Below are 27,153 nucleotides of genomic sequence, written 5' to 3' on the forward strand. Positions count from 1 at the left end.
ACAAAATGTGGAAAAAGTCAAGGGGTCTGCATACTTTCCTTAGGCACTGTAAATTTGATTGATTGACTAATCTTACACAGTTTAAACAGCGCCTCTGCAAAGTACATTGAAAGCCTTGATGAAAGAAGCTTTACAGAACGTCTGTACGTGACTCTTGTAACACCACACTTAACCCTATGTTGGGACAAACTGTGGACATAGCTCCCCCTACTGGTCAGAACTGATTACTACAACTACTGATCATCCCAGTGTGGGACTAAATGGAATGTTCAGATCTTTGAATAATGTGATTAAGCACATTTTCTGGATATGGAAGCTGCTCAAAATAACCTGAGATGAGGTTTGACCTGACCGGTGGTGTGTGCCATTTCCTATAATCTGGTCAGGCTTAGAAGCACACAGCATGACCACACTCTCACCTATTTCAGTAGTCTAATGATCTTGTGCTTAGTTAGGGTGCCAAGCAAACCCCCCTGTTATCCTGTCAAGATACTCTTTAACCTTCTATGAAGAGACTGGGGATAATTGGCTCATGCTGCTGTACTGTACATGCTGCTGTATGGAGAAAACAAGATAACGACAGAGAAACATCCACTACCTTAAGCTGTCAATAAATCATATGGACGTCTTGTACTAAAAGCCAGCGTACATCAATATTAATAGCATGTCATCTGTCAGGTTGAGATGGAGCAAGAAGGGACGTGTTCATTATTGCCCATGTTGCAACACGCCTCAGGCAAACTAGTAGCTAACCAAGACAACCTGGCCTGGGAATGGAGGGAGAGCAGACAACACTCAACCTAACATGTGTAGTCATTAAGCAGCATCCAGATAACATGTGTAGTCATTAAGCAGCATCCAGATAACATGTGTAGTCATTAAGCAGTATCTAGATAACATGTGTAGTCATTAAGCAGTATCTAGATAACATGTGTAGTCATTAAGCAGTATCTAGATAACATGTGTAGTCATTAAGCAGTATCTAGATAACAAGTGTAGTCATTAAGCAGTATCCAGATAACATGTGTAGTCATTAAGCAGTATCCAGATAACATGTGTAGTCATTAAGCAGTATCCAGATAACATGTGTAGTCATTAAGCAGTATCCAGATAACATGTGTAGTCATTAAGCAGTATCTAGATAACATGTGTAGTCATTAAGCAGCATCCAGATAACATGTGTAGTCATTAAGCAGCATCCAGATAACATGTGTAGTCATTAAGCAGCATCCAGATAACATGTGTAGTCATTAAGCAGCATCCAGATAACATGTGTAGTCATTAAGCAGTATCCAGATAACATGTGTAGTCATTAAGCAGTATCCAGATAACATGTGTAGTCATTAAGCAGCATCCAGATAACATGTGTAGTCATTAAGCAGCATCCAGATAACATGTGTAGTCATTAAGCAGTATCAAGATAACATGTGTAGTCATTAAGCAGCATCCAGATAACATGTGTAGTCATTAAGCAGTATCTAGATAACATGTGTAGTCATTAAGCAGTATCTAGATAACATGTGTAGTCATTAAGCAGTATCTAGATAACAAGTGTAGATGCAGCATCTACAGGCATAACCTGCCTGGGACAATCTTAGAAAATCTTACACCTAGAATTGCAACATACAGAACAGGCAGGTTCTTTATATTCCTTTGCATGAAACTGACAAAAACATATCTGAACATAAAACAACTTCTGCCTTCCATGAATATGATCAAATAAACTGGATTTATGCCTATCCCAGAGTAATGCCTGGGGTCGTCCTCGTAAAAGCAATCATATCATTGGTCGGATTATGTTACTTGGGTCATAGGATAGGAAACTTAAGCAGCTTAAAATTGATCAGAGAGAGAGCGAGCATGTGCGTGTGTACGATCAAAGTCAAATGTAGCATGTCCACTTTTAGAAAGTGATGTATCTTTGAACATTAAACATCTTTGAACAAATCTTCATTATACATTTCTACCTGACTCCAAATCGACCCCTCACCCCTACGGCTAGGCACTTCACGTTGATCTGAGAGGGTTGGATAGGCGTGAGGAATAACTAAAGCCAAGAATGAATCACATGACAAGCCATGTCTGTATTATAACTCCAAGCCAATTCCTTTCAAATTAAAAATACCACATTCTATCATCATGATCCTCATCATCGTGTTATTCAGCAGTGCCCAGTGTAACAAGAGTTTACAGAAAAGCCTTCATCCCTGCAACAAATTAAATATAAAAGATAAATAAATAAACAAGACCTCCACCCCCCGTCACACAGACATTCATTGGTGCCTTGTCTCCATCATAAAGTGATTCACATGAAAAAAATAATACTCTGATATCGCCTTATTTAAGATCCTGCTTATAAACTGTTTTCAACTACTATCACAATTATAATCAAATAATCATAACTACATAATGTTATAATATTACCTGGTATCATACAAAAAATATATATTCTTGCAATAATGCTTATAAGTAGTTTATAAAGCAAACATTCAAATTGTGTTACCAGAACATCTAGTTATCAGCATATGTAAAAGCACATTGAAAGGTGAACTAAACGGTAACTCCAATATTGCTTCACTAGAGGCTTCTCTCTTCACAGGAGTTGCTTTCTGATTCCCTTCAACCTGCTTTTCTAACCCGTGTCCTCTAAACCTCTCAAATAAAATGGAGTTACATAGAATCTGTTTTCTTGGGAAAAGTAATGTAACTACATAGACACACAAGGGTCAGAATTTGGCCACTATCCTTTAGCCACGATTCAATCAATGTTCCATGTACCTTATCTGTAGTTACTGTGTAGAGCTGAGTAGTAACATGCTGGCACATGGAAAAGCCTCATAGTCAAAACTATTTTACTATCATTACATGGTATAATGGCAAATTCATGTGTGATCGCCAGTTCCCAGTTTCACCCGGTTTGTCAGACATCACAGACAGTGCATTTTGGATTGGCTCAAATCAAATAGTGTGCTCCAGTGTAGAGGAGTGGTAGTGGTGTGAAGAGGGAGGGGGGGGGGGGGGGGGGGGGCTGCAGAGTGGTGTAGTCCACAGAGAATGAAACTAGTCATTAGTGGTCAAGAACACACAGGTGACACATGCAAGGAAGAAACAGAATCAAGTGGTTTTCCTCCACAAGCGTTCCTCTCTGCAGTCTCCTGTCCTTTCATACACACTCTGAATCCAGGACACACGCTCGTTCATCTTCCCGCCCATTCATCAACACTCAGGTGCGTGTGTGTTGGGTTCAGAGTAGCTCATTCTCGTCTTCAACGTCCTCAGAACCAGACGGGCCCTGTCGGACCTCCTCGTACCACTTATTGGTCAGAGTTTTCATCTGGATCCGACCATGCAGGAGGTCCTGGAACACACACAGAGAAAATAAACTCAAACTCACAGCAACAGAATACATCTGAGAAAGTCAAGGCAGATATAGGCATCTTTCAAACTAATATGACTGGGTGCTTATGAATCAAATATGAACATGTGTGCATGCACGTGTATACACCAATAAAACATGGGGTCAGGGAGAGTGGCACTGCTAAAACCAAGGTGGGATTACATGTCTCACACACTTGCTGTTGAAATGGCCGTTACCTCCTGTGTGAGTCGTCGTGTGAAGAATGGGTTGAGGTATTTAGCATCCAGCCACATGAAGCCCTTCAGGTCCCGTCTCTGGTAGATCTGAGCCTCATACTCCTCCTCTGTCAACTCAGACAGGTGCTCCAACTCTAAAGCATTACCCTGGGGACAGGGGGAGGGAAGAGAAGGGAGGAGAACAGAGGGAGGGACGTAGGAGGAGAACGAAGGGAGGGAGGGGGGACAAGGAAGAGGGGGAAAGCAGAGGGATGAATGAACTAGTGAGAAAGAGATTGAGGGAGGATGAAAAGGCTGACGAAATGTTTCTATTGTTTGCAATCTGCCTCGTCCTCTGGTCTCATGTGACTGATGCTTGCGTGTGTAAGGCCTTTGAAGTGTTCCTCTCACTGAGACAACAGGAAAGGACTGACACCATATGAAGAGAGGCAACACCACAACACAGACAACAGGAAGTGACTGACGCCGTACACCACAACACTGAGACAACAAGGAGGGACTGCCGCCATACGAGAGGAGAAGCAACACCACAACAGGAAGTGACTGACGCCGTACACCACAACACTGAGACAACAAGGAGGGACTGACACCATATGAAGAGAGGCAACACCACAACAGGAAGTGACTGACGCCATACACCACAACACTGAGACAACAAGAAGTGACTGACGCCATACGAGAGGAGAAGCAACACCACAACAGGAAGTGACTGACGCCATACACCACAACACTGAGACAACAAGAAGTGACTGACGCCATACGAGAGGAGAAGCAACACCACAACAGGAAGTGACTGACGCCATACACCACAACACTGAGACAACAAGAAGTGACTGACGCCATACGAGAGGAGAAGCAACACCACAACACAGACAACAGGAAGTGACTGACGCCGTACACCACAACACTGAGACAACAAGGAGGGACTGCCGCCATACGAGAGGAGAAGCAACACCACAACACAGACAACAGGAAGTGACTGACGCCATACGAGAAGAGAGGCAACACCACAACACAAACAACAGGAAGTGACTGACGCCATACGAGAAGAGAGGCAACACCACAACACAAACAACAGGAAGTGACTGACGCCATACGAGAGGAGAAGCAACACCACAACACTGAAATGACGGTACTCTACACACTCACGCACCAACACATTATGCTGAACCAGGAAAGGGCCTTCCCCAAACTGTTGCCACAAAGTTGGAAACACAGAATAGTCTAGAATGTCATTGTATGCTGTAGCATTAAGATTTCCCTTCACTGGAACTAAGGGGCCCGAACCATGAAAAACAGCACCAGACCATTATTCCACCACCACCAAAATTTACAGTTGGCACTATGCATTCGGGCAGGTAGCGTTCTCCTGGCATTCGCCAAACCCAGACCCCTCTATCGGACTGCCAGATGGTGAAGTGTGAGTCATCACTCCAGAGAATGCGTTTCCACTCCTACAGAGTCCAATGGCAGCGAGCTTTACACCAATCCAGCTGACGCTTTGCATTGTGCATGGTGATCTTAGGCTTGTGTGCGGCTGCTCAGCCATGGAAATCCATTTCACGAAGCTCCCGACGAACAGTTCTTGTGCTGACGTTGCTTCCAGAGGCAGTTTGGAACTCGGTAGTGAGTGTTGCAACCAAGGACAGACAATTTTTACGCGCTGTGCACTTCAGCACTCTGCAGTCCCGTTCTGTCAGCTTGTGTGGCCTACCAGTTCGCTGCTGAGCCGATGTTGCTCCTAGATGTTTCCACTTCACAGTAACAGCACTTACAGTTGACCGGGGCACCTCAAGCAGGGCAGACATTTTACAAACTGACGACTTGTTGGAAAGGTGGCATCCACTGACGGTGTCACGTTGAAAGTCACTGAGCTCTTCAGTAAGGCCATTCAACTGCCAATGTTTGTCTATGGAGGTTGTACGGCTGAGTGCTCGGTTTTATACACGGGTGTGGCTGAAATAGCCGAAGCCACTAATTTGAAGGTGTGTCCACATACACTATATGTACAACAGTATCTACCTCTACCACTCCAGTATTCCTGCACATTGTAAATATGGTACTGAACTGACCCTGTAGATAGCTTCTTACTTTCTCCTGTTCTTATTTTTTGTGTGTTTTTTGTTCTACCTTATGTTATTTTTAGTACTACAGTGGAACTGATTACTGCATTGTTGGGTTTAGAATTAGCAAGAAAGTTATTTCACTGTACCTGTGCACGTGACAAAACTTGAAACAACAGGAAGGAACTGAAGCATATGAGAGGAGGCAACACCACAAGATACCTCTTTACCAGAAAGAGAGTGCTGGTGTGTTCATTAACATCTGTCTGCTTGTGTATGTCTACATAAACTAGGGTAAATTACTGCCAGGATTTGATTTTTTTACCATTTTCTCAGTCTTGCTGAGGTTGATGTCCTTCTTGCTCTTGCGTCGGGATTGGCTCTCCTCGTTGTCCATGATGCGAATGAGGGGCATGGTCCCACTGCCGAGGAGGAGGATGGTGAAGAGGACAATGATGATGGTGGTGGTGCCAATCAACTGGCGCTTCTCTATTGGCTCTAGACCAAGATGAAGACTCAGGGCATAGGGGATGGCACCTCTCAGACCTAACAGAGGAAAGGAGAGAGGGATGGAGCGAGACAAGAACAGGGGAGAGAGGGATGGAGCGAGACAAGAACAGGGCAGAGAGGGATGGAGCGAGACAAGAACAGGGCAGAGAGGGATGGAGCGAGACAAGAACAGGGCAGAGAGGGATGGAGCGAGACAAGAACAGGGGAGAGAGGGATGGAGCGAGACAAGAACAGGGGAGAGAGGGATGGAGCGAGACAAGAACAGGGCAGAGAGGGATGGAGCGAGACAAGAACAGGGCAGAGAGGGATGGACAGTAGAGCCAAAGTGATGGAGGTGTATTAGAGTAGTGAAGAAATGCTCTACTTACCACTGAACCACATGATGAACATCATCTTGGGCGTGATCTTGTGATCTCTGAAGAAGTTGAGCAGGTAGGAGAGCGGGAAAATGTTCACGGCCCGACCTACTAACACCAACACCTGGAAAGAGGTAGAATATAAAGCTCAGCACAAACAGTAACCTTTGCCCCTCACCCTACCGTCTACCCCTAACCTCTACCCCTAGCTTCATGTCCACATCCTGGACAAACCCTAACCTCTAGTCCTAACTTCATGTCCTTATCCTGGTTCAACCCTGATCCTAGCTTAATTTCCTCATCCTGGTTCAACCCTCGCTTCAGGTCCACATCCTGGTTCAACCCTAACCCTAGCTTCACATCCACATCCTGGTTAAACACCTAACCTCTACCCCTAGCTTCATGTCCACATCCTGGTTCAACCCTCGCTTCAGGTCCACATCCTGGTTAAACCCTAACCCTCGCTTCAGTTCCTCATCCTGGTTAAACCCTAACCCTCGCTTCAGGTCCACATCCTGGTTAAACCCTAACCCTACCCTTATGTCCACATCCTGGTTCAACCCTCGCTTCAGTTCCTCATCCTGGTTAAACCCTAACCCTCGCTTCAGGTCCACATCCTGGTTAAACCCTAACCCTCGCTTCAGGTCCACATCCTGGTTAAACCCTAACCCTCGCTTCAGGTCCACATCCTGGTTAAACCCTAACCCTAGCTTCATGTCCACATCCTGGTTAAACCCTAACCCTAGCTTCAGGTCCACATCCTGGTTAAACCCTAACCCTCGCTTCAGGTCCACATCCTGGTTAAACCCTAACCCTCGCTTCAGGTCCACATCCTGGTTAAACCCTAACCCTCGCTTCAGGTCCACATCCTGGTTAAACCCTAACCCTAGCTTCATGTCCACATCCTGGTTAAACCCTAACCCTAGCTTCAGGTCCACATCCTGGTTAAACCCTAACCCTCGCTTCAGGTCCACATCCTGGTTAAACCCTAACCCTAGCTTCATGTCCACATCCTGGTTAAACCCTAACCCTCGCTTCAGGTCCACATCCTGGTTAAACCCTAACCCTAGCTTCATGTCCTCATCCTGGTTAAACCCTAACCCTAGCTTCATGTCCTCATCCTGGTTAAACCCTAACCCTAGCTTCATGTCCTCATCCTGGTTAAACCCTAACCCTAGCTTCATGTCCTCATCCTGGTTAAACCCTAACCCTCGCTTCAGGTCCACATCCTGGTTAAACCCTAACCCTCGCTTCAGGTCCACATCCTGGTTAAACCCTAACCCTAGCTTCATGTCCTCATCCTGGTTAAACCCTAACCCTAGCTTCATGTCCTCATCCTGGTTAAACCCTAACCCTAGCTTCATGTCCTCATCCTGGTTAAACCCTAACCCTAACCTTATGTCCACATCTCGGCTCAACCCGTTGTAGTACAGAATGCTAACACTAGGTGGCAATGTTCCCTCATCACTGAGCAAATTGCAGGTCTGCTGAGTGCAAACTTGAAAGTTGTGAAAGTTCTGTTGCGTGTTTACTGTGAACACTGATGCTGTACCCACTTTAAATGTGTTTTAACAGTGGCCAAGTAGGCTACTGTGACTATTTGATCATAATGTAGGCCTACCAGAGTGGCCTACCATCAAAAACAGAGAAAATGCATCCCATAACATTTTAACATGGAAATAGCTGTTCAGCCTACAGTATCAGCCAATTTGTGCAGTTCAATGTAGGCCTACATTCCATGAGACTTAAAAAAAAAAAACATGCAGGGCTTGACATTAACCTGTTAACCTTCAGACAAGCAGGAGACTAAAAATGTTGTGTTTGATGCAAGAAACCCCTTTACAAAATAAAATGCATCATTATTCCCATACCATTATTACAGAGAATCATAAATGATGCTACCCTCTGACCATTGGCTACTTAGCTTATTCAAGCCTCTCAAAATATAACACTGCCCCTTTAAGACAAAAAAAAAAGCTTTTTTACCTAAGTCACTTTTCAAAGATGTCTAGAAATGCGCACGTTTTGTGCTCTTGTAGGAAGCAATAACTCCCCCATTGCTGACAACAAATTACCCATAACTGGGTTAATAACCCACTAACGAGCAAAGGATATGAACAAATGTACATATGTGCACATGTCCCTACATGTAGCTCTCACTTGGATCTCAAAACAAGCGCATCTACTCACGACCAGTCATGCTGTAAAAAAACAGTCCAGTTCAAAGTGAATGGCACAGATACATATATGGCAACGGTGAATTTGCATATAGGCCTACTGCAGGCCTGATTGGTTATGGCGCACCGGGCCTGTGGTGTGCCTGTCAATGCAATAAAATACTACTCTGATGAGTTCTGCCTACAACAATATATCTTGCATAGTTATTTTTGCACACTAAGTCTTGCATAGTCAGTTTCGGTATGTTGCATTGAAAGTGGCTAATATTGTGTTGAGTCGATCACAATTCCTACAGTAAAGGGAAACATTGATAGTGTTAACGGGGAAAAGTTACATTTCGTGTTTCTCTGTGTGCGCTGATATTTCTTCTGCTTGGCAGTCCCGGGGAGCATCTTAGAGGGAACATTGTTAGCTATACCTGGTCACTACAGATTGGTAGTAATGCTAGGCTATACCTGGTCACTACAGATTGGTAGTAATGCTAGGCTATACCTGGTCACTACAGATTGGTAGTAATGCTAGGCTATACCTGGTCACTACAGATTGGTAGTAATGCTAGGCTATACCTGGTCACTACAGATTGGGAGTAATGCTACGCTATACCTGGTCACTACAGATTGGGCGTAATGCTAGGCTATACCTGGTCACTACAGATTGGGAGTAATGCTAGGCTATACCTGGTCACTACAGATTGGGAGTAATGCTAGGCTATACCTGGTCACTACAGGTTGGTAGTAATGCTAGGCTATACCTGGTCACTACAGATTGGGAGTAATGCTAGGCTATACCTGGTCACTACAGATTGGGAGTAATGCTAGGCTATACCTGGTCACTACAGATTGGTAGTAATGCTAGGCTATACCTGGTCACTACAGATTGGGAGTAATGCTAGGCTATACCTGGTCACTACAGATTGGGAGTAATGCTAGGCTATACCTGGTCACTACAGATTGGGAGTAATGCTAGGCTATACCTGGTCACTACAGATTGGGAGTAATGCTAGGCTATACCTGGTCACTACAGATTGGTAGTAATGCTAGGCTATACCTGGTCACTACAGATTGGTAGTAATGCTAGGCTATACCTGGTCACTACAGATTGGTAGTAATGCTAGGCTATACCTGGTCACTACAGATTGGTAGTAATGCTAGGCTATACCTGGTCACTACAGATTGGTAGTAATGCTAGGCTATACCTGGTCACTACAGATTGGTAGTAATGCTAGGCTATACCTGGTCACTACAGATTGGTAGTAATGCTAGGCTATACCTGGTCACTACAGATTGGTAGTAATGCTAGGCTATACCTGGTCACTACAGGTTGGGAGTAATGCTAGGCTATACCTGGTCACTACAGATTGGTAGTAATGCTAGGCTATACCTGGTCACTACAGATTGGTAGTAATGCTAGGCTATACCTGGTCACTACAGATTGGTAGTAATGCTAGGCTATACCTGGTCACTACAGATTGGGAGTAATGCTAGGCTATACCTGGTCACTACAGATTGGTAGTAATGCTAGGCTATACCTGGTCACTACAGGTTGGTAGTAATGCTAGGCTATACCTGGTCACTACAGATTGGTAGTAATGCTAGGCTATACCTGGTCACTACAGATTGGTAGTAATGCTAGGCTATACCTGGTCACTACAGATTGGTAGTAATGCTAGGCTATACCTGGTCACTACAGATTGGTAGTAATGCTAGGTTATACCTGGTCACTACAGGTTGGGAGTAATGCTAGGCTATACCTGGTCACTACAGATTGGGAGTAATGCTAGGCTATACCTGGTCACTACAGATTGGTAGTAATGCTAGGCTATACCTGGTCACTACAGGTTGGTAGTAATGCTAGGCTATACCTGGTCACTACAGATTGGTAGTAATGCTAGGCTATACCTGGTCACTACAGGTTGGGAGTAATGCTAGGCTATACCTGGTCACTACAGATTGGGAGTAATGCTAGGCTATACCTGGTCACTACAGGTTGGGAGTAATGCTACGCTATACCTGGTCACTACAGGTTGGTAGTAATGCTAGGCTATACCTGGTCACTACAGATTGGTAGTAATGCTAGGCTATACCTGGTCACTACAGATTGGGAGTAATGCTAGGCTATACCTGGTCACTACAGATTGGTAGTAATGCTAGGCTATACCTGGTCACTACAGGTTGGTAGTAATGCTAGGCTATACCTGGTCACTACAGATTGGTAGTAATGCTAGGCTATACCTGGTCACTACAGGTTGGGAGTAATGCTAGGCTATACCTGGTCACTACAGATTGGGAGTAATGCTAGGCTATACCTGGTCACTACAGGTTGGGAGTAATGCTAGGCTATACCTGGTCACTACAGATTGGTAGTAATGCTAGGCTATACCTGGTCACTACAGATTGGTAGTAATGCTAGGCTATACCTGGTCACTACAGATTGGGAGTACTTACTATACACCAGATGACGAAGGAAAGCTCAAACTTGTGAGGGAAGCTGAAGATGGAGAGACCCAGGAAAGCAAACACGCAAGTCTCTGTGGAGTAGAAAACAAACTTGTGACACTGTCTTTTGTGTGTATTTGTCTGTAATATTTTATGTTCACGCTGCGATTTCCCTGTTTTGCCTTCTTGCCAGGCTGCCCTCGAAAAATAGGTTTTTAACCTCAATGGGTCTTACCTGGTTAAAAATAAATAACACAAGTCAGTGTTTTTTACAACAGGATATGGGGGAAAGGACTTGTGAGGCAGAAAGACAAGTGCTAACCACACATGAAGGCCACCGAGCGGAGGGTCTGCTGCATTAGGATCTGAGTGACAGGAGACAGGTTGTGATGGGTGTAGTGTGACATCACGATCCCCGAAAACAGGATAGACATGATACCTACACAGAGAGATAGAGGGGTGAACAAGAGGGGAGCAAATGCATAGAACAATTCATGACATTCCATTGTGTGCTTGATATTACACTGACATGAGGACTCACCAGAGAGTTTAATGCCCTCTGCCAGGCCGTAGGGCAGGTAGGCAAAGATGATCATCATGCCAAACTCTAAAGACGGAGTCTTCCTCAGGTCAAAGTGTTTCAGGAACTGGCACAGGGGTCAAGGGTAAAACAGTAACAGGCTCGTGTTTACAAGGTGTATGAACATGTTAAATGGGAATATTATCAACATACTACACAAAACACTCAATCACACACACAGAGAAGATACAATGGCAGATATGAGTCCGGTGAGGGTTCCGAGGGCAGCGGAACCGAAGAACATCTTGAGGAAGTATCCCAACGCCTGGAGGAATGTCTCCCAGCCCGTTACCATGGAGTTATCATCCCGGGCAAAGCCCTCGGCCGTACTGAACGACACAATGACATAAAGAGAGAAAGAATACATCATGGTGATGTTAGGTATAGAGCGTTTCATATGGTTTTGTTAGTCAATAATTACTTGGGAAATATAATACATTACCTTGGGGAGGGAATATGTAACCCATTTGACCTAAAAGACTCAGCCTTCAAGTGTATATGCTTTTTATTTTGCCAGAAGGCCATAGTGTAACTCATCTAACATGCAGTTTTTTTTCACTCCATATGTGATGCGCAATGCAGATAACACCGGAAGAATTGTTTATTTAATTACCATAGTGAATTGTTTTAATGTTTGCTTATGTGTCAATTAATACCATAAGGGATGGGTTGCCAATTGGCGATTTGACTTGAAAATAAAAAATGTCATTCATTCATTCATTCATGCACTAATATGATGTCACACAAGAGGGCAGTCACGTTGCATCACAAAAACAAAATGGTTAACCTTCTCTCAATCTACTATCTGCAATGTGCATAAGTGTGTGTGTGTGTCTTCCTGCCCGTCTGTGTGAGAACCTGTTCTCCCAACACAGGGTTATCAGATTGCTCTGTACACATCGGAGACGTGACAAGTATTTTCCTGTGACCTAGCCAGTCAAAGATGACACAAGGAACACAGTATATCTGAAAACAAACAAGGTCATTTTCTGAGAACTCTAAAACTAACCTGTAGTACTGAGTGATTCCTGCTTTTGGAGGTCGGTTCAGTTTTAGTTAGATCATAAAAAAAATTAAATCAAATTTGTATTTATTTTTTACATTAAATGCACTCCGCATTATATGGGTTGAACGTTGTAACACTGTTCAGTTTGGGGAAGGCCCTTTCCTGTTTCAGCATGATAATGCCCCAGTGCACAAAGCAAGGTCCATACAGAAATGGTTTGTCGAGATCGGTGTGGAAAAACTTGACTGGCCTGCACAGAGCCCTGACCTCAAGCCCATCGCACACTTTTGGGACAAATTGGAAGGCTGACTGCGAGTCAGGCCTAATCACCCAATATCAGTGGCCGACCTCACTAATGCTTTAGTGGCTGAATAGAAGCAAGTCCCTGCAATAATGGTCCAACATCTAGTGTAAATCCTTCCCAGAACAGTAGAGGCTGTTATAGTCGCAAAAGGGGGGTACCAACTCCAAGGCATGGTAGCTCATCTGACATTTAGAATTACAACACAGGGACAAAGGGTGAGTGCACTGACTAAGAATTTCACACATTATACTGGCCTTCACCAGAAGATGTACATGTAGTGCCTTGATAAAACAGTATGAGAAGGAAGAGGAAAGAGGGGATGAGGAGGAGGAGTACGTACTTGGTGAGTACGATAGAGACAGCATCGTTGAGGATGCTCTCTCCAAACACCAGCATGTTGAGGACAGGGTCCACGTTGAGAGCATTGAAGATGGCGATGGTTGCTACGGGGTCCACAGCCGAGATCAGAGAACCAAACGCAAAGCTTCAGGAGGGAGAGGGACAAGAATTTGTTGGACAAAGCTTTGGAATTGTAATTATTTTACAGGCTGTTCTAATCATGGTTAAAAACAGTAGGAAAAGGGTAGATAACATAGTCAGTGAAAACATATAGACAGAAAGGCAGAGAGTGACTCACGAAAACAGACTGACTACTGAAAACACACACTCCACAGCATGTGACTACAGAGACATTGGGTGAACCTTCAAACACACCACTTCCTCATCCTAAGGCTGCTGCCCTCCTTTGGAAATATGCTCAATCCATATGCTCAGCCCGGGCTTCTCAAAAGTCTGCCTCGCCTGGTTCACCAACTACTTCTCAGATAGAGTTCAGTGTGTCAAATCGTGCCTGTTGTCTAGATCTCTGGCAGTCTCTATGGGGGAGCCACAGGGCTCAATTCTCGGGCCGACTCTTTTCTCTGTATATATCAATTTTGTCGATCTTGCTGCTGGTGATTCTCTGATCCACCTCTACGCAGACCATTCTGTATACATCTGGCCCTTCTTTGGACACTGTGCTAACAAACCTCCAAAACGAGCTTCAACGCAATACAACACTCCTTCTGTGGCCTCCAACTGCTTTTAAATGCTAGTAAAACTAAGTGCATGCTCTTCAACCGATCGCTGCCCCCACCCTCCCGCCCGACTAGCATCATTACTATGGACGGTTCTGACCTACAATATTTGGACAACGACAAATCCCTAGGTGTCTGGTTAGACTGCAAACTCTCCTTCCAGACTCACATTAATCATCTCCAATCCAAAATTAAATCTAGAATCGGCTTCCTATTTCGCAACAAAGCCTCCTTCACTCATGCTGCCAAACATACCCTCGTAAAACTGACCATCCTACCGATCCTTGACTTCGGTGATGTCATTTACAAAATAGCCCCCAAGACTACATTCAGTTTGCTGAGTAGAGTGTATCACAGTGCCATCCGTTTTATCACCAAAGCCCCATATACTACCCACCACTGCGACCTGTATGCTCTCGTTGGCTGGCCCTCACTACATATCCGTCACCAAACCCACTGGCTCCAGGTCATCTATAAGTCTTTGCTAGGTAAAGCCCCGCCTTATCTCAGCTCACTGGTCACCATAGCAACACCCACCCGTAGCACGCGCTCCAGCAGGTATATTTCACTGGTCATCCCCAAAGCCAACACCTGCTTTGGCTGCCTTTCCTTCCAGTTCTCTGCTGCCAATGACTGGAATGAATTGCAAAAATCACTGAAGCTGGAGTCTTTTATCTCCCTCTCTAACTTTAAGCATAAGCTGTCAGAGCAGCTTACCGATCACTGTACCTGTACACAGCCAATCTGTAAATTGCACACCCGACTACCTCATCCCCAATACCTTCCCTAATGCACCCCAGTATTTCTACTTGCACATCATCATCTGCACATATCACTCCAATATTAATGCTAAGCTGTAATTGTTTTAGCCTCTATGGCCTATTTATTGCCTACCTCCCTACATTTGCACACACTGTACATAGATTCTTCCTTTATTTTATTTCGTGTAATTGACTGTACGTTTGTTTATGTGTAACTCTGTGTTGTTGTTTTGTCACACCGCTTTGCTTTATCTTGACCAGGTCGCAGTTGTAAATGAGAACTTGTTCTCAACTGGCCTACCTGGTTAAATAAAAGGTGAAATAAATCAAATAAAGAGGAAAATATCTGCTAAGGATCCACTATTGTTACGTGATGACACTGTAGCTACTATGCTTGAGCCTTATATGTATACCAGAGTTTGAGAGAGGGTGACCACTGTTAACCATCTATAATAAATTATCACAAATAAAATGATATCCAGCTCAGGGCTCCAGCTATGCATTTGGCTCCATCTATGCCGCTGAACAGCCTCAATTCGTCTGGGCAGAGACATTTGACAGTGTCAAAAGCATTCCACAGGGACGCTGGGACCATTCTTGATACACACAGGAAACTAGAGCATGAAAAACCCAGCAGCGTTGCAGTTCTTGATACAAACTGGCACGCCTGGCACCTACTACCATGCGGACCTCCTCACCAGTCAGTCAGACAGTCATGCGGACCTCCTCACCAGTCAGTCAGACAGTCATGCGGACCTCCTCACCAGTCAGTCAGACAGTCATGCGGACCTCCTCACCAGTCAGTCAGACAGTCATGCGGACCTCCTCACCAGTCAGTCAGACAGTCATGCGGACCTCCTCACCAGTCAGTCAGACAGTCATGCGGATCCCCTCACCAGTCAGTCAGACAGTCATGCGGATCCCCTCACCAGTCAGTCAGACAGTCATGCGGATCCCCTCACCAGTCAGTCAGACAGTCATGCGGATCCCCTCACCAGTCAGTCAGACAGTCATGCGGATCCCCTCACCAGTCAGTCAGACAGTCATGCGGATCCCCTCACCAGTCAGTCAGACAGTCATGCGGATCCCCTCACCAGTCAGTCAGACAGTCATGCGGATCCCCTCACCAGTCAGTCAGACAGTCATGCGGATCCCCTCACCAGTCAGTCAGACAGTCATGCGGATCCCCTCACCAGTCAGTCAGACAGTCATGCGGATCCCCTCACCAGTCAGTCAGACAGTCATGCTGATCTCCTCACCAGTCAGTCAGACAGTCATGCTGATCTCCTCACCTGTCAGTCATACTCATCTTGTAGATCACATCAGCCTGTGAGAAAGAGAGAAAGACAGGACACATCACACATTTACAATACAAACCATTTTGTGGGATTGCACAACAGTTTGCAACACAGAGCTGCATGTCTCAAATGATTGCTCACACACACTTTGTTTCGTGGTTGTTTTGTAAAAGGTTTGTCAGTTTCTCACACATATTCCTAGACTGACAATGCAATCACACTTGTGTCAATGCCAGTGAAATGTTTGGTAACATATGAAAAATGTTACCAAAAACATGTTACTGTCGAGGACACCTTTGGAAACATGCGTTCTAATTCATACTTAAGTGCCATCACCTCTGGCAATACATTGTACATCTTGAATATGTTTTTTAAAATTATTTTTACACAAATCAATTCATTGCAAATCAATTTAATTCTAGAACAGCGATTTCCAAGCTGGTCTCCGGGGTCCCCAAGCCCTTCTATTACAGTGATTTCCAAGACATTCTACATTAAAGTCCAAAACTAGACAACTAACTAAACTAACTACTTATCAGTAAAGCCCTGGTGGTGGATTAGCTACAACAGATGTGGAATGGGGAGATAGAGTTCTAGAAGCCCATCTGTCCCAGGAATTGCAGGGGACCCCACAACGATAATGGAGAGTTCTAGAAGCCTCACCTGTCCCAGGAAGTAGATCCCTCCTCCTACGATGAAGGCAGAGATGGCTGTCCCAATGACAGCAAACAGTGTGATGGAACCAATGTTCTGGAAGAAGTTACCCTGGCAACCAGAACACATGGAGGTGGAGAGATGAGCACCAAATATCCCAATACACCAAGAGGAAACGCACGCAGACACACGGTCGTAAACACACAGAAACACATACGTACGCATGCACGCAAGTACACACACACCTTATGTAGAGAGTATCCTGATTCGAAGATGATGGGCGGCAGGAGCAGGAGGAAGAACATGTTGGGACGAAACATCTCCTCTTCCTATCAGGGGACATGGTGGTTAACACACTCAACCTCGTTTCATCTTCAGCAATAATTTTTTGCAACAACAAAAATTTCAGGTGACTGCAGTCAATGGGAGCGAGGAGTGGAAAGGATGAGAGAAAATGAAAAGAGAAGGAGAGATGAGACAGGAAAGAGGGCCTATTTAAGTTAGCAACAGACCTCGATTTGTCAAAACACATCTTTCACTTCGACTTCAAGAGAGCTTCTCACACACACACACTAATGAATCATAGTGAGGCTCCCCTTAGAAACACAAGACTGAGTTTGACCTAGCCCAGCACCCCCATGACGCACATGATAAGACCCTCAGGGGCACACACGTCTACAAACCTACTCATGCATACATAACGTACATACTCAGAGATTTACACACACAGTATGGTACTTTATCTGACTCACACTGTACCCTGACCTGTGACCTCTTTCTCATCATTTATGCGGGGGGGGGGGGTGGATGTCGGACGAAACATCCGGTTTTCCAGGGATACAGCATCTTCAACCTAGCTTCCGTTTCCCCTGAAAACTGGATGTGGGGACTCCGCACAGGCGTTTCTTGTACACCTGCTACGTTAGGTTAATGGGATATAATGAAATCATTGTTGGCTCTCAGCTAAATTGTCTAGGCTCCTGTATCAGGAGTAGGCGTCATGTGCTGTTGCATTACGTTGTGTGTGGGGATTGTAAATCGGCCCACTATATCGATGCTGACTATGAATATCGACATGCGTGACAATAAGTACGGCATGTTAGTGATTCAGGTGTAACTAAGTGTGTACAATCATATTATTGTTATGTGTAACCGATGTGAAATGGCTAGCTAGACAGCGGTGGTGCGCGCTAGCAGCCTTTCAGTTGGTGACGTCACTTGCTCTGAAACCTTGAAGTAGTGGTTCCCCTTGCTCTGCAAGGGCCGCGGCTTTTGTGCAGCGATGGGTAACGATGCTTCGTGGGTGACTGTGGTTGATGTATGCAGAGGGTCCCTGGTTCGCGCCCGGGTCGGGGCGAGAGAACGGACTAAAGTTATACTATTACATATGCATAGTCAACCTGAAAACCATATCCAGTAGGGTACAGAATTATTGGATCCATTGATAATGACAGACAAAAAAAAACTAAAATAAATGATACTGAGCTATATTCCATGCAAAAAAATTTAATACAAATTATAATACAAATCACTCAGGGAGAGACTAAGAAGTAGGATCCCCTGTTTTCTATACTCCAGAACCCTCCCCTTGCAAGGATAATGATACAGCCTTTTTCTAAAATGTTTTATGAGATTGGAGAAAACTTTGGGAGGGATCTTAGACCATTCCTCCATACAGAATCTTTCCAGATCCTCGATAACCTTCATCTGTGCTTATGGACTGTCCTCTTCAACCACAGGTTTTCAATGGGGTTCAAGTCCGGAGATGGAGATCGCAAATGTTGATTTTGTGGTTAATTAACTATTTCTTTGTCGATTTTGACGTGTGCTTAGGGTAATTATCTTGCTGGAAGATAATATTGAGGCCAAGTTTCAGCCTCCTGGCAGAGGCAACCAGGTTTTGGGATAAAAATGTCCTGGTACTTGGTAAATCTCATGATGCCATTGACCTTAACAAGGGCCCCAGGCCCAGTGGAAGCAAAATAGCCCCATAAAGATCCACCACCATATTTTACAGTATGGATGAGGTATTTTCTGCATATGCATTATTCTTTCGAAGGCCATTGGAGCGTGCGTTCAAACAGCTCTTTTTCCTGTCATCTGAACATAGCAAACTCCAGGCGGTGCTAAACAGCATTGGCACTTGGATTGGAACCAGTGCTAATGGTCATATGACAAGAAATTAGAGATATACCCAAACCCACCGCACACCAGAGGTGGGCTTGGCCTCAAAAGAACAATGCATATGCAGAAAATAGCTCATCCCTACTGTAAAATATGGTGGTGGATCTTTGATGTTGTAATCTGTTTCTACTAGGCTAACCTGTCTGCTTTGTGCTGACATGCAAAGCAGATTTCTGAGCAAACAGGTCTATCTAATCCCGACCGTAGAGCAGGTTGATTAGTCATAAGGCTTGACTACTAAGGTACATTGTGTCACCACTCTACATAAGAGGAAGTAGATAGACTGAAGCTTTATATTCTGGATAAGAATTAGGAACTGTTTCTAGTTCAGTTAATTAGTTAGATCTTCTAATGCAATTTTAGTTTCACATTTTTAAGTACAGTGAAATGCCTTCCTTGCAAACTCAGCAACGCAATAACCATATATATATATACACACACACAAAGTAAGCATACTATATACAGGAAATATTTAAAAAGTCAGTTCCAATACCATATTACATGTGCAGGGATACTGGAGTGATGGAGGTAGATATGTACAGGGGTAAGGTGACTAGGCAACAGGATATAAGATAAACAGAGTAGCAGCAGCTTGTATGCGAGTGGGTGTGCAGATGTGTAGAGTCAGTATAAAATGTACAGTGCGTTCGGAAAGTATTCAGACCCCTAGACTTTTTCCACTTTGTTACGTTACAGCCTTATTCTACAATGGATTAAGAAAAACAAATCTCATCTACACACAATGCCCCATAATGACAAAGCAAAACCAGGTTTTTAGAAACGTTTACACATTTATTATAAATAAAAAACAGAAATATTCACTTTTAAGTACGTATTCAGACCCTTTACTCAGTACTTTGTTGAAGCACTTTGGCAGTGAATACAGCCTCGAGTCTTCTCGGTTATGACAAGCTTGGCACACCTGTATTTGTGGAGTTTCTCCCATTCTTCTCTGCAGATCCTCTCAAGATGTCACGTTGGATGGGGAGCATCCAGCAAATATTTAAACAGGTCTCTTCAGAGATGTTCGATTGGGTTCAAGTCCGGGCTCTGGCTGGGCCTCAAGGACATTGAGACTTGTCCCAAAGCCACTCCTGCATTGTCTTGGATGGGAGGTGCTCTGGAGCAGGAGCCTGAGTGCTCTGGAGCAGGTTTCATTAAAACCTGTACTTTGCTCTGTTCATCTTTCTCTCGATCCTGACTAGTCTTCCAGTCCCTGTCACTGAAAAACATCCCCACAGCATGATGCTGCCACACCATGCATCACCGTAGGTATGGTGCCAGGTTTCCTCCAGATGTGACGATTGGCATTCAGATTTCATCAGACCAGAGAATCTTGTAGGTCAGAGTCCTTTAGGTGCATTTTGGCAAACTCCAAGCGGGCTGTCATGAGGCTTTTACTGAAAAGTGGCTTCCGTTTGGCCACTTTACCATAAAGGCCTGATTGGTGGAGTGCTGCAGAGATTGTTGTCCTTCTGAAAGGTTCTCCCATCCCCACAGAGGAACTATGGAGATCTGTCAGAGTGACCATCGGGTTCTTGGTCACCTCCCTGACCAAGGCCCTTCTACCCCGAATGCTCAGTTTGGCCGGGCAGCCAGCTCTAGGAAGTCTTGGTGGTTCCAAACTTCTCCCATTTAAGAATAATAGAGGCCACTGTGTTCTTGGGGACCTTCAATGCTGTAGACATTTTTTGGTTCCCTTCCCCAGACCTGTGCCGACACAATCCTGTCTCAGAGCTCTACGAACAATTCCTCCGACCTCATGGCTTGGTTCTTGCACTGTCAACTGTGGGTTCTTTTGTAGACAGGTATGTGCCTTTCCAAATCATGTCCAATTAATTGAATTTACCACAGTTGGACTCCAATCAAGTTGTAGAAACATCTCAAGGATGATCAATGGAAACAGGATGCAACTGAGATCAATTTCGAGTCTCATAGGATCTGAATACTTAGGTAAATAAGGCATTTCTGTTTTTTATTTTTAATACATTTAATAACATTTCTAAAAATCTGTTTTTGTTTTGTCATTAAGGGGTATTGTGTAGATTGAAAATATTTAATCAATTTTAGAATAAGGCTGTAACGTAACAGAATATGGAAATGGAAGGGGTCTGAATACTTTCCAAATGCACTGTATGTGCATATTATGTGCGAGGAAATGGAGTGACAGTGTGTGTGTGGGTGTGTGTGAGTGAGTGTGTAGGGCCCTGTGAGTGTGCATAGAGACAGTGCAAATACTGAAATAAAAGGTCAATGAAGTTACAAGGTAAACTCAGTCCGTGTAGTCATTTTGTTATCTATTTATCAGTCGTATTGCTTGGGAATAGAAGCTGTTCAAGAGCCTGTTGGTGTCAGACTTGATGCACCGGTTTCTGAAAAACAAAAGAATATTTGCAATTCCGAGAGTCCCTTTGGTAGCAAATCCGCGATTTGGAGTGGAGGAGGTAAGGACATAAGGGAAGAGACAACATGTTGGAGTGGAGGAGGAAAGGACATAAGGGAGGGAAAAGACAACATGTTGGAGTGGAGGAGGAAAGGACATAAGGGAAGAGACAACATGTTGGAGTGGAGGAGGTAAGGACATAAGGGAAGAGACAACATGTTGGAGTGGAAGAGGAAAGGATGCGAGAAAAAAAAAAGGACTGCCGGCAAAGAAACGACACAGAAGGAGAAATGGGAGATGGAGGGAGCGAGTGAAAGGATAACAGGAGGGAAGCACATAAGGGAAAAGTAGACATGTTGGAGAAGAGAGAAGGAGGGATGAATGGAAAAGGATGAGGGCAGAGCCAGGGAAGACAGGATGTCATTGCCTGAGGGGTTGGTAGAGTATGGCCTTGGCAGTTAGCAGCATGGTCCTGGGGGGTAGCGCCAGAGAAACAGCTCAGTGTGAGGTTAGCACTGTCGATATGGGGATTCGAACCAGTACCCATGGATCACAACTACAGTAAGTGAGAAATGGCATCCCAAAGACCCCTATCTGGCAATCCAATCCACGCAAAGTCTGCCACCAGTACCAGCTCTGGAGGACCAGGGGCCACATGGGGAAAGAGAAAGAGGGACAGAAGAGGGACAGAGATGAGCAGGAAGAACAAAAAGAGGGGCCAGGGAGTGAGAGGGCAGACAGAGAAAAGAGAGGAGAATAAAAAGATAGAGAAAGAGTAGGAGCGTGAGAGACTCATGAAATAACTCTCAGATATTGAAGGTTGAGTCACCGTCACACAGTAAACAACAAGACCGTGCGTATATCAGACATGGAATGGTTTAGGTTGGCTCCAGATTGGGTTAAACAAATTGAGGGGCTGTCTTGAAGCATGAATCACTTTTTATGACACACGGGTACTGGGAACCTGGGGCAAACGCACTGGGAACCTGGGGCAGACGCACGGGTACTGGGAACCTGGGGCAGACGCACGGGCACTGGGAACCTGGGGCAGACGCACGGGCACTGGGAACCTGGGGCAGACGCACGGGCACTGGGAACCTGGGGCAGACGCACGGGCACTGGGAACCTGGGGCAGACGCACGGGCACTGGGAACCTGGGGCAGACGCACGGGCACTGGGAACCTGGGGCAGACGCACGGGCACTGGGAACCTGGGGCAGACACACGGGCACCTGGGGCAGACGCACGGGCACTGGGAATCTGGGGCAGACACAGACGCATACTCCAATAGACAGTAAGAAAGTTGTAAAAACAAGACGACATCTCAAACATTCACATATTCTGTGCACGAGTAATCAGTCCACTCCTAGAATAATAGGCCCTTTTAAGGGAGACTCTCTATTCAACAAGCAGGAATTAAACATTTACAGCAAAGTGTATAGTGTACCTTCCAATTAGCTAGCTCATGAAACTCAATGATCTTTATGAAGCCTCCCATCAGGATCCCTGGAAGAGAAAGACAACCACAAGATATCATTAAGAACTCATCTCCATGACAGTTTTAAAGGTCTCACATTATCAAAGCTATGAAAATGCCACATTTCCATAAAATGGAAATACCAACTCCTAAAGACCATCAGTGTGTGGATGTTAATACCAAGTAGGGTATCAATGTATCATCATTTAAAAAATAAGAAAGCTATTGTCTAATAAAGTTTATTTGTGGAAGTCCCCTTGGGCACAGGGTTGAGGAAAGGGGTTAGTTTGTTTGTGTGTGGTGTGTGTGTGTGTGTGTGTGACAGGCATTATAAACTGGGTGGTTCGATCCCTGAATGCTGATTGGTATGACAACATTTATTTTTAATGCTCTAATTACATTGGTAACCAGTATATTATAGCAATAAGGCACATCAGAGTTTGTGGTATATGGCCAATATACCACAGCTAAGGGCTGTGTCCAGGCACTCCACGTTTCGTCGTGCTTAAGAACAGCACATGGCCGTGGTATATTGGGCATATACCAAACCCCCCACAGGCCTTATTGCTTAATTATACAACACTATTTCCTCTTCAGAAAAACTTCAATCTGGAAAATGACCTCACAGTTGACTATCTTCTCCATCTAGATGTGTTCTCTGTGTAATATCTTGTACAACCATCTATTCTACTCTGTCAACCTGCAAGGCTATTTCTGTTGCAGATGCCGTGCCCTTGCAAAGATCTAAATGGAGATATGACATACAGCCCAATTGGGGTTGGAAGACAGAAATAATGGTGTAATAAATGAATAAAACAAAATTGTAAGACAAGAAAAAAGATTTAGGTCCAATGAGTGCTCAAACAGTATGAACCTAAAGTAGTACGACAGATTGCACATCACACGTGGTACTTACCTAAGGACACAACAGCCACACTCTCCGGCAGAAAATGTAGTTTGAACTTAATAAGCAGGTGCACCAATATGATGCAGATACCTGAGAAAACCGATACAATGGGACAGTGTCAATGTGGGAATGAAACATAGTTAAGATCACACTTTAAATAGACAAAATACAGTATTTGACTTCAAGAAAACCAAAAATGCTGAGGAATGCATTTACGTTATTATAGCTTAATTTCACTATTTGATTTAAAATGAAACCAATCCATGTCTTTAGACCAACATAAACTAATCTGCAATAATCTACTTAGTCTAACATCCAAATAGTGTCCAACCACCGAGTCCAGTCTCCCAAGTCAGACTGTTCACAGCATCAAACGTTTAACCTCTAATCTCCCTAAGTGCTGGGAATCCACATACTGAATTATGCTGATCAACACTGCTTCCATTTGTGTGTCGTGAAAATAAAAGTTGAAAACCGTCAGGCTAGAACGCTTGCATCAATCTGTGGACCAAACACTTTGGTTTTCCCTTTTACTAATGAGCTAGACTAATGATTTTGGGTCTTGAGTCATTTCCTGAAAGCTGTAGTGTAGCCAATAGACTAACGAGTATTTAGGAATAAGGAAGCACTCAATCCATTTAAACCCCTCACTTAAAGGTTGACTTTCACCAAAGATGAATTGGCAGCTAAAGGAAGTGTTAAGCATTGTGTAGGATAGCTTTCCTCACAGAGCCTCAAAAACAATACAATTGTTTTGCAGAAGCAACGTGAGAGTGTTTTGTTAAATTAATTCTATGGATATTTTTTTATTGTGCTCGGCCGCCATGCAACTAAACCTTTATGTACTTGTGACCCACTGACTTAACACAACAAATATGCTATATCTAGTCTAAGAACCAGTCTAGGATCCAGTCCTAAGCCTCGACAAAATGATTCAGCCACAACCTCTGACCGACCCACCATTTGGGAAACACTGGTCATCTGATTTAGAATATATCTTCTAACTCTGGAGGCTGCCCTAATCGATACTAATGCAGAGGACTAGAATTCCTAAGAGGCAGAACATGTAGTGTAGGCTTATGTCCTCTCTAGATTGTCTGAAGTGCTACCACCTCATTCCCCATCATCCATTCCTTGCTTCCTCCAAAACACTACTAATGGGTGATTCGAATGAAACTAAAACAAAAAGACCACGATTTTATGGATTGTCACAATTTAATCCATACAGCATTATGTTCCCACTTGAATTAATTACTTCTTAATTATGCTTTAAGATACAAATGTCAAACATATGTCAACAATCCTTCCTCCAAAGGCCAATCTATGGATTAAATGTAGTGAAACCCCCCCCCCCCCCCCCCCAAAATATATTTTTGTTAGAGTTTCGTGAGGGATCACCCTAATCGGAGGGAGTGGTAGTGTTTTAGTGTTGCAACGATGGGGTATGGATAAAGGGTCGTGAACACGGAATATAGGCTATACAATTTAGTACTTTCTTGTCAGTAAAAAAATTAAAAAATATTCAAAATCCATAGGCGCTTTAATAAAAATAATAATACGCAGAAGACCGACACTACTGACCAATGACCAGTAGGCTGAAGAATATGGTCATCCCACTAGACTGTTCCTCCTCCTGGGCCTTGACCCCAGCACCTGGCAGGATGGGCTTCGGGGTTGGCTTAGGGGTTGCCTTGACACCCACAGTGGTAGCGTGGAGGGTGTCATTACTGGAGTTATCTGTGTCATTTAACAGGCTGGAACAAGGAGACAGAATAAGAGTTATCATTTTGTGTCATTTTGAGACACGTGGGTAAATAGGCTATCAAATGACATCCTATGGATAAAACATTAGTGCACCTGGCTCTGGTCAGGCATAGTGCAGCCTGCTCTATGCCTGCATACATGGGTGTCATTTGAGAGTAATTTGTCAGTGTGTGTTTTTATTCTGTGTGATAAGAATATGTCTCAATGTAAAGGAGTATCGTTACTGACATTACATTTTAGGTAACCTCATCCCCAGGCTTGGGGAGGAAGCATACAAGACTACATTTTAGCTAGGCTACCAAGAGTATGCAATGGGTCACCTTGGCCTACCAAACATGACCGTAGCCGACTAAACTCCACGGTGAAGGAAGTGTCTGATGAACTCTAACTTCATCGGAGTGGAGTTTAGTCAGCTACCCCTATCCTTGCTCTACAAACGTCATACACGAATAACGACAGCTGTTTCACCCGTTGCAGTCAAGGGCAACGCATTAAAAAGCTATAATCACACCTGGTTGATTGCTCTGCGTGGCCGTCTGGATGAGGGTTGGCAGCAGCTATATTTCCTTCGTTTCTCGAGGATTTTTTGTTGTCATCGGGGATAATTGTATGATCCTGTTCCAATCCAACATCGTCTCTGTCGTGCAAATCTAACAACGATTCTTGTCTCTCAACTCGTTCTGTCGTGCACAAATTTGGCCACGTCAACAAAAGACAAATAGCAAGATGATACCCGGAGCCTTTCATTCTTCAAATAATACTTTTAAAACAGTAAAGCGATGGTTATAAGAGAAAATACTTGCACATCCATTTCTGTTTCATCGCATGTTGGCCACATCACAACTCTGCTTCCTGTTTGAACAAGCAGGGAGTTGTAGTTTTTACGTGCCACCAGGAAGGTCTTCAAATTGACTAGATCATTTTATGTGCTGATTTATGGATATAATATATAAACTCGCCAAAAATAGTAATATCAACAATCACACTGTACTATCTTCACATCGAATTGAATATTTAGAGTGGCTTATGGGCTTTGCCTTCAGGTAATTTCCCTCGAATCCCGGAGCTGACAAGGTAAAAATCTGTCGTTCTGCCGCTGAACAAGGCAGTTAACCCACTGTTCCTAGGCCATCATTGGAAATAAGAATTTGTTCTTAACTGACTTGACTAGTTAAATAAAGGTAATATACAATTTAAAAAAGAATAATAATGCCCAATAAGATATGACTTTTCACGGGATTTGTAGTTTCTGAAGAAAGAGCCGTCCTGCATTATATAGTGACTGGACTGGAACGAGTAGGTCTAGGCTATTTTACATGGAGAAAATTCGAAACTAGTGGCATTGGGGGTCAATGTCAGACTCTAAATATCAATTCATTTTCAATAGTCAGTAAAAAAATTGTTTTGAAATGAACATGTTTGATAGGCCTACAAACAATGAAAGGCAATCTTCAGCCCAGCCCCACACTGCCCATTGTTCCACATTCAATGGGTCGTACAGTAAATTAAACCAGATGCTCACTGCTTCTTTGTACCAACAGGCCTGCCATTTAAATCAGGATGCTGTTATGCTGTTGGTTGCCAGTCAAATTACGGTAGCCAACATTTGAATGCCTGGTTTGTG

General features: G+C 44.1%; 1 protein-coding gene across 6 annotated transcripts; it reads right to left on the reverse strand.

The window, feature by feature from the left end:
* Positions 1 to 1,624: 1,624 nt before the first annotated feature.
* Positions 1,625 to 26,367, reverse strand: slc9a8 (solute carrier family 9 member 8). 6 transcript variants are annotated; one of them, XM_038986158.1, is made up of 17 exons: positions 26,041 to 26,367; positions 25,347 to 25,519; positions 23,775 to 23,855; positions 22,829 to 22,887; positions 22,362 to 22,592; positions 17,061 to 17,144; positions 16,825 to 16,926; positions 16,156 to 16,190; positions 13,367 to 13,510; positions 11,907 to 12,045; positions 11,678 to 11,783; positions 11,459 to 11,575; positions 11,146 to 11,228; positions 6,536 to 6,647; positions 5,983 to 6,203; positions 3,595 to 3,741; positions 1,625 to 3,358 (listed from the first exon to the last, which is right to left on the reverse strand). In XM_038986158.1, exons 1-17 carry the CDS (start codon positions 26,274 to 26,276, stop codon positions 3,245 to 3,247), a joined length of 2,184 nt encoding a protein of 727 aa, XP_038842086.1. In that variant the 5' UTR covers positions 26,277 to 26,367; the 3' UTR covers positions 1,625 to 3,244. The 6 variants fall into 6 exon arrangements, with proteins under 6 accessions (XP_038842086.1, XP_038842085.1, XP_038842084.1 ...); XM_038986157.1 differs by having other exon boundaries at positions 22,362 to 22,613; XM_038986156.1 differs by having other exon boundaries at positions 22,384 to 22,641.
* Between the last annotated feature and the right edge of the window lie 786 nt (positions 26,368 to 27,153).

The sequence above is a fragment of the Salvelinus namaycush genome, unplaced genomic scaffold (assembly GCF_016432855.1).
Source record: "Salvelinus namaycush isolate Seneca unplaced genomic scaffold, SaNama_1.0 Scaffold42, whole genome shotgun sequence".
Lineage (NCBI taxonomy): Eukaryota > Metazoa > Chordata > Actinopteri > Salmoniformes > Salmonidae > Salvelinus > Salvelinus namaycush.

Bases quoted from the DNA above. Each gene is read 5' to 3' on its own strand.
- slc9a8 (XM_038986155.1), bottom strand. From the start codon at position 26,276: ATGAAAGGCTCCGGGTATCATCTTGCTATTTGTCTTTTGTTGACGTGG. The intron at 17,145-22,368 runs GTTCCCAGTGCG...GTCCCCTGATAG, and splicing joins TACCCGTGCGTCTGCCCCAG to GAAGAGGAGATGTTTCGTCC. The intron at 12,046-13,366 runs GTACGTACTCCT...TGTGTCGTTCAG, and splicing joins GTCTCTATCGTACTCACCAA to TACGGCCGAGGGCTTTGCCC.